Source organism: Oncorhynchus tshawytscha, linkage group LG12 (genome assembly GCF_018296145.1).
Source record: "Oncorhynchus tshawytscha isolate Ot180627B linkage group LG12, Otsh_v2.0, whole genome shotgun sequence".
In the NCBI taxonomy this organism is placed as follows: Eukaryota; Metazoa; Chordata; class Actinopteri; order Salmoniformes; family Salmonidae; genus Oncorhynchus; species Oncorhynchus tshawytscha.
In genome coordinates this window covers 25,281,913-25,295,431 of record NC_056440.1, presented here as the reverse complement: position 1 = coordinate 25,295,431, position 13,519 = coordinate 25,281,913, and the positions used below count along the sequence as shown (strand labels likewise).

General features: G+C 46.5%; 1 protein-coding gene across 6 annotated transcripts in view; it reads left to right on the top strand.

Annotated features, from left to right (window-relative positions):
• LOC112263935 (phosphatidylinositol 4-phosphate 5-kinase type-1 beta) overlaps positions 1-13,519 on the top strand; it is a 70,968-nt gene that overhangs the window by 39,121 nt on the left and 18,328 nt on the right. For all 6 annotated transcript variants that reach the window (XM_042331491.1, XM_042331486.1, XM_042331490.1 and 3 more), the window contains 3 exons: positions 2,664-2,781; positions 5,666-5,818; positions 6,100-6,396. In XM_042331491.1, the coding sequence (XP_042187425.1) occupies positions 2,664-2,781; positions 5,666-5,818; positions 6,100-6,396 (568 nt within the window). The remainder of the gene's footprint in view (positions 1-2,663; positions 2,782-5,665; positions 5,819-6,099; positions 6,397-13,519) is intronic.

The window sequence follows — 13,519 nt, the reverse complement described above, 5'->3', positions numbered from 1 at the left end:
CGGGAGCCCCAGGCTGGTTTTGGATGCCTGTATTTCTCAGACATTTTCTGACTCTCACATTGTTTATCTGGTGTAACTTGTCTAGTCGTATTTTCTCTAAAAGTACGCTATGAAAGACACTGTCATAGCTGTGTGCAGTTCTCCTTAGTCTAAATGGTTCTAATATGAGGCCGTGCACTCACAGCAGGCAGCACATGGCTCTGTGCAGCTGGAGGTAATTCTCCTTGCTGCCCACACACACTACATGAGCAGTGTGATTTCATTCAGGAGGAGGATGATAATCACAACTATTGTGTTACACAGCAGAGCCAGATTGTAGCTTATCCTTTATCTTGGCCTGGTCGCAGTTGTAAATGAGAACTTGTTCTCAACTAGCCTACCTGGTTAAATAAAGGTGAAATAAAAATAAAAAAATTTAAAATGCTGTTGCTGAGTGAAAGCACTGCGGTACGGCTCAACATCTTAGCCGAGTCCAAAAACATGGTTTCAAAAGCAGCTTGGTGTTGAGATTCTCTGGAAAACACAGCCTTGTTAACCCACTGTTAATGGATTTAGGGGAGTTGTTATTCTCTAAAAGATTTCTAGGAGCATCTGGAGCTAAGCTAATCACCCAGCAGACCCCCTGTGTTCTGTTCCACCTGGCACAGCTACAGGCTCATGTTAAACTGGGTCAGTCTTTATGTGAGCCATGCCAGTATCTCATATAGTAGAGAGAGGAAGAAAGGAAAACAGAAATGTTTCTAATGTAGTCTCTCTCTTTCATTGGACACAGAGCTCATATCATCATAGTGCTAGTCTATTGTGTTGTAAGGTGTTGTATTGTGTTGTGTTGAAAGGTGTTGTAAGGTGTTGTAAGATGTTATATTGTAAGGTGTTGTATTGTGTTGTATTGTGTTTTATGGTGTGGTGTTGTATTGTGTTTTATGGTGTGGTGTTGTAAGGTGTTTTATGGTGTGGTATGGTGCTGTAAGGTGTTATGGTGTGGTATTGTGTTGTATGGTGGTGTGTTGCAAGGTGTTGTTTTGTTGTGTGGTGTTTTATTGTGTGGTAAGGTGTTTTATGGTGTTGTATTATGTTTTATGGTGTGGTGTTGTATTGTGTTATATGGTGTGGTGTTGTAAGGTGTTGTAAGGTGTTATGGTGTGGTATTGTGTTGCAAGGTGTTGTTTTGTTGTGTGGCATTGTTGTGTGGTGTTTTATTGTGTTGTGTTGTACAGTGTTTTATGGTGTTTTATTGTGTTGTACAGTGTTTTATGGTGTTGTATTGTGTTTTATGGTGTGGTATTGTGTTTTATGGTGTTGTAAGATGGTGTTGTAATGTGTTTTATGGTATTGTATTGTGTTTTATGGTGTGGTGTTGTAAGGTGTTTTATGGTGTGGTATGGTGCTGTAAGGTGTTATGGTGTGGTATTGTGTTTTATGGTGTGGTGTTGTAAGGTGTTTTGTGTTGCTGTAAGGTGTTATGGTGTGGTGTTGTAAGGTGTTTTATGGTGTGGTATGGTGCTGTAAGGTGTTATGGTGTGGTATTGTGTTTTATGGTGTGGTGTTGTAAGGTGTTTTGTGTTGCTGTAAGGTGTTATGGTGTGGTGTTGTAAGGTGTTTTATGGTGTGGTATGGTGCTGTAAGGTGTTATGGTGTGGTATTGTGTTGTATGGTGGTGTGTTGCAAGGTGTTGTTTTGTTGTGTGGTGTTTTATTGTGTGGTAAGGTGTTTTATGGTGTTGTATTATGTTTTATGGTGTGGTGTTGTATTATGTTTTATGGTGTGGTGTTGTATTGTGTTTTATGGTGTGGTGTTGTAAGGTGTTTTGTGGTGTTGTAAGGTGTTATGTTGTGGTATTGTGTTGCAAGGTGTTGTTTTGTTGTGTGGCATTGTTGTGTGGTGTTTTATTGTGTTGTGTTGTACAGTGTTTTATGGTGTTTTATTGTGTTGTACAGTGTTTTATGGTGTTGTATTGTGTTTTATGGTGTGGTATTGTGTTTTATGGTGTTGTAAGATGGTGTTGTAATGTGTTTTATGGTATTGTATTGTGTTTTATGGTGTGGTATTGTGTTGTAAGATGGTGTGGTGTTGTATTGTGTTTTATGGTGTTGTGTTGTAAGGTGTTTTGCGGTATTGTGTGGTTTTGTGTTGTGAGGTGTTTTATGGTGTTGTAAGGTGTTTTATGGTGTGGTATTGTGTTGTATGGTGTTGTGTTTTATGGTATTGTGTGGTGTGGTTTTGTGTTGTGATGTGTTTTATGGTGTTGTATGAGTATTGTTTAGGGTAATCAGAGCTGTTCTCGCTCTCCAGGCTCTGACCTCTAAACAGGGCTGTGTGCCACTGGAATACCAGTTCATCTGGCTTGCCATCATGGGTTACTGTATTAATGTCAATACACACAGCCGTGTGTTGCGTTACTTCATGCCACGCTGAATGGAACTGACTGGGCTGAATGCTCTGATTGTGTTCTAGTTATAGCCCCCATTTTTGCTGAGACTGTGTGATATTTGTTTGCAAAATATCAGTCTAGATCAGTAATAATGATAGTTTTCTACATTTGTGAACTGATCAGCTGAGATTTCTTTGTAAGGCTTTGTCCAAACTTACTTGCTTGTGTTTGTGAGGATATTCTAACTAACTGTTCTCTGTCTATGTTGTCTGGTTGGTCTTGTTTCCATCAGTGAAGGGAGCAACCTGACACCGGCGCACCACTACCCAGACTTCCGCTTCAAAACCTACGCCCCGCTGGCCTTCCGCTACTTCAGAGAGCTCTTCGGGATCAAACCAGATGACTACCTGGTAGGTCTAAGCACTGCACCTGATCGAGACACATCCCATAGGTTACAGTTCATCCTACCTATCATGTACAGTAGCTTTCTACAATAAATTCATTGGGATCAGTGGTGACTAAAGTGTATGGTGACTAAAGTGTACATCAACAGATTTTTTTCACCTAGTCAGCTCGGGGATTCGAACCAGCGACCTGTTGAGCTTGTGATGAAATTTTATACATGTGCTTTTCTTATAACTAATTTATGTGTTCTATTCATGTGCTATTCTATAAACCAATTTCTGTGTTGATGCAAGTGGCTGACTTTAACGAATCCTCACTATCAGCAGCTGTAATTTATCAGTACGCCCAGACCTTGTTTTGAGAACGAAATATATCTCAGTTTCAAGGTCTCAGCTTAGAGAGAAGAAGCCTTGTGAGGTGTTGGTCTGTCACATGTTATGAACTAGTATTGGTCAGTGAAATGAATGAAACAAAATGGTAATGATGAATTAATTGTGCTAAATCATACAAATATAACTTGTCTGTGTATAGCCGTATATAAGACAACTGCTGGGACTGCCCCAGCAGAGCTCCTGACAGACATTTACTATGGTGCATTAAGTTTGTTGGAATCTCTCCAGCGCGCTGACAAATAAAGAATGATTCAATTAAGATTGACTTTGAGTGTCCCTGTGTAAGAAGTTCCACATCAAGCTCTTAACCGCTAGTCTACCTGTCACCCTGTGAGAAAACCCTGGTTTTACCCTGTTCTACGTGTCCAGCTGTGGTGGTGGTGATTGGGGTTGGGCTGGGTGTAAGATAATGGTCATGCTAATTGAGCATGCTCTCATTATGACGGGTTTAATTGTATCCCCTGCACATTGAAATGAAATGAGGCTGTAATTTCCCAGAGTGTGTGCGTGTATCAGGAGTTAACCCCGTGCTGACCGATCCAACTCAGGAGGCATGTCAGAGAGAGAGGCCCTTCAGGTCAAAGTCATTACCACTCTCTAGTATTCTGCTGTCATTATCACTGGAATAGGTGGCGCAGAGGATAATACACCATAGAGTTTCAATATGCAGCACTACCATACAGTATATATACATATATCATACTGTATGCAGGAGCAGGCCCGGCTATTCACTGCATGATCTGTTATCTATATATTATTCCACTCACACATTACTTATCATTTGAAATGATTTTCTACCATTTTTTTCTATTATGCCCATAGCTCGAGGTTTTGGATGAATACTCTTTACGTCAAGGCTGTTGCAGCCAGCCTCACCACAGCTCTTATGAATGCCTTGCCACGCTCTGCATTTATGATCTGTAATCATTGCAGACAAAAGGCTACACGACAGGCAAAGAAAGAGTGAAAGCCAGAGAGGGGCAGATTGGAAGTGGGAGAGAGAATGAAGGGTGACGCAAACACGGTCTTAATGTGTGTCCTTGTATTGATTATGCATTTATTCAGAGACCGGAGCAACAAATCAGCTTAATTAAGACACACACACTACCCCCCAGGCTCCTGAATGCAAATGCAGATAAATTGCGGATGTGTTTGTGCTGTGGGCTCAACGTGATTGCAGACTGCCATCAGTCTGTGGAGAACCCCATGCCTTTCTCTCTCTCTCTCTCCTTCTATCCATCCATCAGAATACACAGTGCTGTTTCCCTTTTACTGCACTTATCATTAAAAGTTAGTGTTTAATGGACACAGCACTACTGCCTTTCCTCACTGACTTCCCCTATTCCTTTAATTTCCACATAGAAGGGGTTCTGTTAGACTAAGGCTTTTCTGTTCATAAGGAGAACAACACAAAATATGTTCTTTGAACGGTTGTTGTATGTGGGCTCTATTGCCAGAGGCTCATCTCATGTAAACTAAACTGGAAATGTTCTTGTGTGTACAGACATGGGCTTTGTTTGTGAAGGTACAACTGATAAACACACACACATGCTGGTGGAAACAATACATTCACCCGTGCCCTGAGGCTTATTGCTGGCCTTACGTGGGTGTGTGTGGGGGGGGGGGTGAGGTAAGGGGGAGGGTGTGCGTGCGTGGGTGAGTGTTAATGAAATACCGTGCTAGAAAAGCCACGCAAGCATCTTTGAATGAATGAAACAGTATGTTTGCGTTCCAGACCACACCAATTGGAATACAACTTGTTATTTTTTAACCACACAATAAACAACGGACGGTGTGTTAGGTGTTTGTCCATGGTATAAGTTGTGTTTTGTAAATCAGGCGAGAACCTTGTTTTCGTGAGGACGTTTCCCAGGATTAGGCAGCTCGTTCAATGACCACAGGACTTGATTGAGGCAGCACAAACAGATCTGCGACTAGATTATGGTTGTACAGGCATACTGTACCTCACCAGTTGTATTGTTTTGTTGTTTTTACAGGCATATTAAACCACTTATGTTGTGTGTTGTTTTTACAGGCATATTAAACCACTTATGTTGTGTGTTGTTTTTACAGACATATTAAACCACTTATGTTGTGTTGTTGTTTTTACAGACATATTAAACCACTTATGTTGTGTGTTGTTTTTACAGACATATTAAACCACTTATGTTGTGTGTTGTTTTTACAGACATATTAAACTAGTTATGTTGTGTGTTGTTTTTACAGGCATATTAAACCAGTTATGTTGTGTTGGTGTTTTTACAGACATATTAAACCACTTATGTTGTGTGTTGTTTTTACAGACATATTAAACCACTTATGTTGTGTGTTGTTTTTACAGACATATTAAACCACTTATGTTGTGTGTTGTTTTTACAGGCATATTAAACCACTTATGTTGTGTTGTTGTTTTTACAGACATATTAAACCAGTTGTGTTGTTGTTTTTACAGACATATTAAACCAGTTATATTATGTGTTGTTGTTTTTCTCCTCAGTACTCTATCTGTAATGAGCCTCTGATTGAGCTGTCCAATCCCGGGGCCAGCGGCTCTCTGTTCTACCTGACCAGCGATGACGAGTTCATAATCAAAACCGTCCAGCACAAAGAGGCAGAGTTTCTCCAGAAATTACTCCCAGGTTACTACATGGTGAGTAACTTACCCAATCTGGTCTGCGTTCCCTATACCGTGCACTACTTTTGACCAGGGCCCATAGGGCCCTGTTTAAAAGTAGTGCACAATATAAGATTTAGGGTTCAATTTAGGTTGCAAACCTAGTCTCAGGCCTTTTAAACAGTGGAATAATACTGAGGTTTAAGGTTTGGGATTAATGCTTAATTGAGTATTCCGAGCTATATGAACTCTAACCAATCCAGAACCTTAATAATCTACTAACTGCAATCCACCTCTCTCCCCACATCCACACACAGAACCTGAACCAGAACCCACGCACGCTGTTGCCTAAGTTCTATGGTCTATACTGCATCCAGTCTGGAGGCGTCAACATCCGGCTGGTGGTGATGAACAACGTGCTGCCGCGCTCTGTCAAGATGAACTACAAGTACGATCTGAAGGGCTCCACCTACAAGAGACGTGCCTCCAGGAAGGAGAGGGAGAAGGCCTGTCCCGTCTACAAGGACTTGGACTTCCAGGACATGCATGAAGGGCTCTACTTTGACGCTGACACCTACAATGCGCTGATGAAGACCCTACAGAGAGACTGCCTGGTAGGTGTAGACTGGGACAGGTGTGTGTGTCCGTCTGTCTGTCGGCTCGAACTCTGACTGTGTGGTAGGGCCTGGCGAAGCTGTGCTACAACACTGTCTTGAGTACCAAGAAAAGCAGATTATACAGCTGGTTTGAATGTTATGTCATTTCAACTTGCTGAGTCATCCCAGTATTGCAACGCATCTCAGCAAACACATGGCAGGAGCAATTTAACAAAACAAAGCAGATTCCTCACATTCTTTCAGTATTGTATGCAGATTATGGAGAGTCGTTCTGGCTTTTCCAGTCATGCTAGAATTAGACACTAGAAGTACTATCAGATGAGAAGGCTCAGTTTACAGCACTGTCTGTACGCTCATCTCTACAGTCTGCTGTTTTCATTCCCAAACTCTGGACTTAAATGGCCAAACTCGTCGTGATGTCATCCCTTGGACATTGGGTCAGATGCCAGAAGTAGGAAAGGGCACAGATTGTATTTGTAGTTGGACTCCCTCTGTCTCTGGGAAATCAGCAACCTCTCCCATTCAAACAGGATACTCTGCACTCAGTACACACGCTCAAATAGTATACACTGCATACACGTACACACACGCATATATACTAATGCAAGTATGCACGCACGTGCGCCACACCCACACACACTCGCTCTCCACTCTTCCACTTCATACTCTGCTACATTGTATACAAGCCTAGAACAGTGTGTGTGATTGTAGGGTTGGACAGAGTGTTTTGAGAAAGGGAACTGTGTGTTGCTGCAGTGTTTGGCACTGGGACTGTGTGTTTCCACTGTGGGTTCATTGGGAGCTCTGAGCTCTGTTCAGTTCCATGACAGCTCTCCAAACACTGAGTGTGATGAAGAAATGTTCCCAGCAGCGTGAGAGCGAGAAAGTAAGGGAGCGCACCAGCCTAAAGATAGGAGTCCAAACTGAGGCTGCATTCCTGTCTATTTCAGAGCCACCAGATTAGCCTGTCTAATCTAGTGAAGTAGTGGGATCTGAGCTATTGTTCAACAGAAAGAGAACACCACAACTCTGCTCTGAGCAAGGAGCTACTTTGCCACACCTAAAATGTACATAGAACAAACAGGACCACAACAAGTCAAGCTGGAGATCTATAGGCCTACAGCACTACTATGCTGTACACTGTGTACAGAACATTAAGAACACCTGCCTTTTCCATGACACAGACTGACCAGGTGAATCCAGGTGAAAGCTATGATCCCTTATTCGATGTCACCTGTTAAATCCACTTCAATCAGTGTAGATGAAGGGGAGAAGACAGGTTAAATAAGGATTTTTAAGCCTTGAGACAATTGAGACATGGATTGTGTATGTGTGCCATTCAGAGGCTGAAATGGGAAATTCATAAAATGTAAGTGCCTTTTGAACAGGGTATGGTAGTAGGTGCCAGGCGCACCGGTTTGTGTCAAGAACTGCAACGCTGCTGGGTTTTTCATGCTCAAATGTTTCCCATGTGTATCGAGAATGGTCCACCACCCAAAGGACATCCAGCCAACATGGCACAACTGTGGGAAACATTGGAGTCAACATGGGGCCAGCATCCCTGTGGAACGCTTCCGGCAAAATGGGGGGATGGGGACGGGGACTCAATATTAGGATGGTGTTCCTAATGTTTGGTATACTCAGTGTATATCTGTCTTATCTCCCTCTGTTGTCATTGTGCTCTGCTCAGACCTACACTACCTGTTTGTGAATAGATAATTGGTTGATTGATTGAAAACACTGATTGTATTGATCAATCATAATGTGGACTGTCACAGATCATATGGTGAATAGTCTTATTCAGCTATTATTATACAGTATAGTTCTTACATAACCCTATGTCCTGTACATAACCCTGGCCGCCTTGGCTAGCTCTGAAGGGATGAAGGGATATATCTCATGTGGGAGAAGAATGAAGTTGCCCCTAGGCACTTATCTAAGGTCAGTTTAGTATTTTCAATAGTTAGTATATGTGGAGGGTTAGCTTATCCTAGATCTGTGCCCCTAAGGACAACTTTAAACCAGAGGCTGTTAGGCCTGTGTTGTAACAGTGTGGGTGTTGTCCCTGACAGAGAGAGCATGGTAGTGTCTGTTTGTCTCTGTCTGTCTGACGGCACAGGGTGCTTCACTCTGTCTCCAACCAGGATGTAGACATCAGGAAGTAGACCAGGAACAGGAAGGAAGACACACTTCCTGTTTAAGGTATCCAACCTTTGAAAACTTGGAAATGTTATAGCCTACGATGTGATTGTCAAGGACATTTGTTTTACTCCCCCATAACAATGTCATGGCTTCTGTGAACCAGGTTTTTACCACTTTCATTGTATCGGAGACTGAGCTGTTTTTCAACAGCAAGCGAGAAGTGGTGACTTAATGAATGGAGTTAGTCTGCATGAGTAGCACGGTGTTGTGGGTATATATAGGCCTGTTTGGTAACAGGCTGTCCTGTGTGTTTCTGATGACTCTGCTTTGGGACACCGCCTGGAGTCACGCCTCGATGGATTTGGCTGCTATAGCTGGCTGATTCATCTCCTCTGCTCTCCTTGTGTTTGTTAACTAAACTCACACACTCCTCAATGTTGACTTTCTATTAGCTCAGAATGGTGGGGAAAGGATAACAGCGGTTCACAGATAGGGCTGTGATGGTCATGGAATTTTGGGTGATGGTAATGGGCCGGCCAAATGACCGTGGTCACTGTAATAACCGTTTCATGATGGTCTTCATCCGTAACCGTTGGTTACACAGTTATTCAGTAATTGTGCCAGCCCTATTCACAGACACTCTAAGATGACCTCTTGTTTGAAGTCTTTTAGAGGACCTCTGTCTCTCTGTCCCTCCCCATCTCTCTTCTCTCACTTCCTTTGTACTTCAAAGTATAAAGGGAACAGTGTTTCATGCAGGTCATTAATGTGCCAGGCTCAGGTTTTATAATGACTGTTTGTTTGTGTCTGTCTGGGGGGCTGTGTCTGGGGGGCTGTGTCTGGGGGGCTGTGTCTGGGGGGCTGTGTCTGGGGGGGGCTGTGTCTGGGGGGCTGTGTCCTGGGGGGCTGTGTCTGGGGGGCTGGAGCACAGTGTCTTTGACGTCATGATTCTGACACAATGTTTGTTTTTGAAATGTCTCCTTGTGTAAATGTCTTCCTCTTTTGTCTTTTGTTTAATAGGGAGAGTTGTTGAGACAAAAATACATTCTGTAACTGTAACCCAGAACAGAAGTTCAGACTTCTTACAATGTTTAATGCCAGTGAGCTGTGTGTACGTCTGAGCAGTGGTTGTACTGTAAGTGACTGGACTGTAGCTAGTTTGTTATTGTCACGGCTTCCTGCCTTCCCCTCCTGAGCAGTAAGCAAAGCGCCCCCTAAGCAGAATCTCTGTCCGTTTCCATGAGTAAGCAGTAAACCCCTAGCCACAGAGCCTGCTGCAACACCGAAAAACAGGAGAGTGGGATCGAGAGGGACGTGACAGGCATGGGTGAGGGGGGGAAGGAGATTCAGCCAAGGTATGGAGGGGAGGTAAGGGGTGAGATGAGAGAGGGGGACCAGGAAGTGTCTGCTGCTGAATGTGGGTCACTGAGGGAAATGTAGAATAGTATGTTTTTCCTTCCTCTCCTCTCTCCATCTCACAACAAACTAAGAACATTAATAAACCATGCCCAGTCCTATGACTGGAGTGGCATTTAACTTGATGTCTGAAAAGGTTTTTGTCTGGGAATGCCCCTATAAATTTGAGACGGAAACAAACACGTATGCTCACATGCACACACACACACACACACACACACACACACACACACACACACACACACACACACACACACACACACACACACAGCGTCCTGTCTCCTCCTGCCATGTCATGTTGTCCCCCTCTCCTCCTGCCATGTCATGTTGTCCCCCTCTCCTCCTGCCATGTCATGCTGTCCTGTCTCCTCCTGCCATGTCATGTTGTCCCCCTCTCCTCCTGCCATGTCATGCTGTCCTGTCTCCTCCTGCCATGTCATGTCGTCCTGTCTCCTCCTGCCATGTCATGTTGTCCCCCTCTCCTCCTGCCATGTCATGCTGTCCTGTCTCCTCCTGCCATGTCATGTCGTCCTGTCTCCTCCTGCCATGTCATGCTGTCCCCCTCTCCTCCTGCCATGTCATGCTGTCCTGTCTCCTCCTGCCATGTCATGTTGTCCTGTCTCCTCCTGCCATGTCATGTTGTTCCACTCTCCTCCTGCCATGTCATGTTGTCCCCCTCTCCTCCTGCCATGTCATGCTGTCCTGTCTCCTCCTGCCATGTCATGTTGTCCTGTCTCCTCCTGCCATGTCATGTTGTTCCCCTCTCCTCCTGCCATGTCATGTTGTCCCCCTCTCCTCCTGCCATGTCATGTTGTCCCCCTCTCCTCCTGCCATGTCATGTTGTCCCCCTCTCCTCCTGCCATGTCATGTGGTCCCCCTCTCCTCCTGCCATGTCATGTTGTCCCCCTCTCCTCCTGCCATGTCATGTTGTCCCCGTCTGTTCCTGCCATGTCATGTTGTCCCCGTCTGTTCCTGCCATGTCATGTTGTCCCCGTCTGTTCCTGCCATGTCATGTTGTCCCCGTCTGTTCCTGCCATGTCATGTTGTCCCCGTCTCCTCCTGCCATGTCATGTTGTTGTCCTGTCTCCTCCTGCCATGTCATGTTGTTCCCCTCTCCTCCTGCCATGTCATGTTGTCCCCTCTCCTCCTGCCATGTCATGTTGTCCCCCTCTCCTCCTGCCATGTCATGTTGTCCCCCTCTCCTCCTGCCATGTCATGTTGTCCCCCTCTCCTCCTGCCATGTCATGTTGTCCCCCTCTCCTCCTGCCATGTCATGTTGTCCACCTCTCCTCCTGCCATGTCATGTTGTCCCCCTCTCCTCCTGCCATGTCATGTTGTCCCCCTCTCCTCCTGCCATGTCATGTGGTCCTGTCTCCTCCTGCCATGTCATGTTGTTCCCCTCTCCTCCTGCCATGTCATGTTGTCCTGTCTCCTCCTGCCATGTCATGTTGTCCCCCTCTCCTCCTGCCATGTCATGTTGTCCCCCTCTCCTCCTGCCATGTCATGTTGTCCCCCTCTCCTCCTGCCATGTCATGTTGTCCCCCTCTCCTCCTGCCATGTCATGTTGTCCCCCTCTCCTCCTGCCATGTCATGTTGTCCCCCTCTCCTCCTGCCATGTCATGTTGTCCCCGTCTGTTCCTGCCATGTCATGTTGTCCCCGTCTGTTCCTGCCATGTCATGTTGTCCCCGTCTGTTCCTGCCATGTCATGTTGTCCCCGTCTCCTCCTGCCATGTCATGTTGTTCCCCTCTCCTCCTGCCATGTCATGTTGTCCCCCTCTCCTCCTGCCATGTCATGTTGTCCCCCTCCTCCTGCCATGTCATGTTGTCCCCCTCTCCTCCTGCCATGTCATGTTGTCCCCCTCTCCTCCTGCCATGTCATGTTGTCCCCCTCTCCACCTGCCATGTCATGTGGTCCTGTCTCCTCCTGCCATGTCATGTTGTTCCCCTCTCCTCCTGCCATGTCATGTTGTCCCCCTCTCCTCCTGCCATGTCATGTTGTCCTGTCTCCTCCTGCCATGTCATGTTGTCCCCCTCTCCTCCTGCCATGTCATGTTGTCCCCCTCTCCTCCTGCCATGTCATGCTGTCCCCCTCTCCTCCTGCCATGTCATGTGGTCCCCCTCTCCTCCTGCCATGTCATGTTGTCCCCCTCTCCTCCTGCCATGTCATGTTGTCCCCCTCTCCTCCTGCCATGTCATGTTGTCCCCGTCTGTTCCTGCCATGTCATGTTGTCCCCGTCTGTTCCTGCCATGTCATGTTGTCCCCGTCTGTTCCTGCCATGTCATGTTGTCCCCGTCTCCTCCTGCCATGTCATGTTGTCCTGTCTCCTCCTGCCATGTCATGTTGTTCCCCTCTCCTCCTGCCATGTCATGTTGTCCCCCTCTCCTCCTGCCATGTCATGTTGTCCCCCTCTCCTCCTGCAATGTCATGTTGTCCCCCTCTCCTCCTGCCATGTCATGTTGTCCCCCTCTCCTCCTGCCATGTCATGTTGTCCCCCTCTCCTCCTGCCATGTCATGTTGTCCCCCTCTCCTCCTGCCATGTCATGTGGTCCTGTCTCCTCCTGCCATGTCATGTTCCCCTCTCCTCCTGCCATGTCATGTTGTCCCCCTCTCCTCCTGCCATGTCATGTTGTCCTGTCTCCTCCTGCCATGTCATGTTGTCCCCCTCTCCTCCTGCCATGTCATGTTGTCCCCCTCTCCTCCTGCCATGTCATGCTGTCCCCCTCTCCTCCTGCCATGTCATGTGGTCCCCGTCTCCTCCTGCCATGTCATGTTGTCCCCCTCTCTCCTGCCATGTCATGTTGTCCCCCTCTCCTCCTGCCATGTCATGTTGTCCCCCTCTCCTCCTGCCATGTCATGTTGTCCCCCTCTCCTCCTGCCATGTCATGTTGTTCCCCTCTCCTCCTGCCATGTCATGCTGTCCCCTCTCCTCCTGCCATGTCATGTGGTCCTGTCTCCTCCTGCCATGTCATGTTGTTCCCCTCTCCTCCTGCCATGTCATGTTGTCCCCCTCTCCTCCTGCCATGTCATGTTGTCCCCCTCTCCTCCTGCCATGTCATGTTGTCCCCCTCTCCTCCTGCCATGTCATGTTGTCCCCCTCTCCACCTGCCATGTCATGTTGTCCCCCTCTCCACCTGCCATGTCATGTTGTCCCCCTCTCCTCCTGCCATGTCATGTGGTCCTGTCTCCTCCTGCCATGTCATGTTGTTCCCCTCTCCTCCTGCCATGTCATGTTGTCCTGTCTCCTCCTGCCATGTCATGTTGTCCCCCTCTCCTCCTGCCATGTCATGTTGTTCCCCTCTCCTCCTGCCATGTCATGTTGTCCCCCTCTCCTCCTGCCATGTCATGTTGTCCTGTCTCCTCCTGCCATGTCATGTTGTCCCCGTCTGTTCCTGCCATGTCATGTTGTCCCCGTCTGTTCCTGCCATGTCATGTTGTTCCTGCCATGTCATGTTGTCCCCCTCTCCTCCTGCCATGTCATGCTGTCCCCCTCTCCTCCTGCCATGTCATGTTGTCCCCCTCTCCTCCTGCCATGTCATGTTGTCCTGTCTCCTCCTGCCATG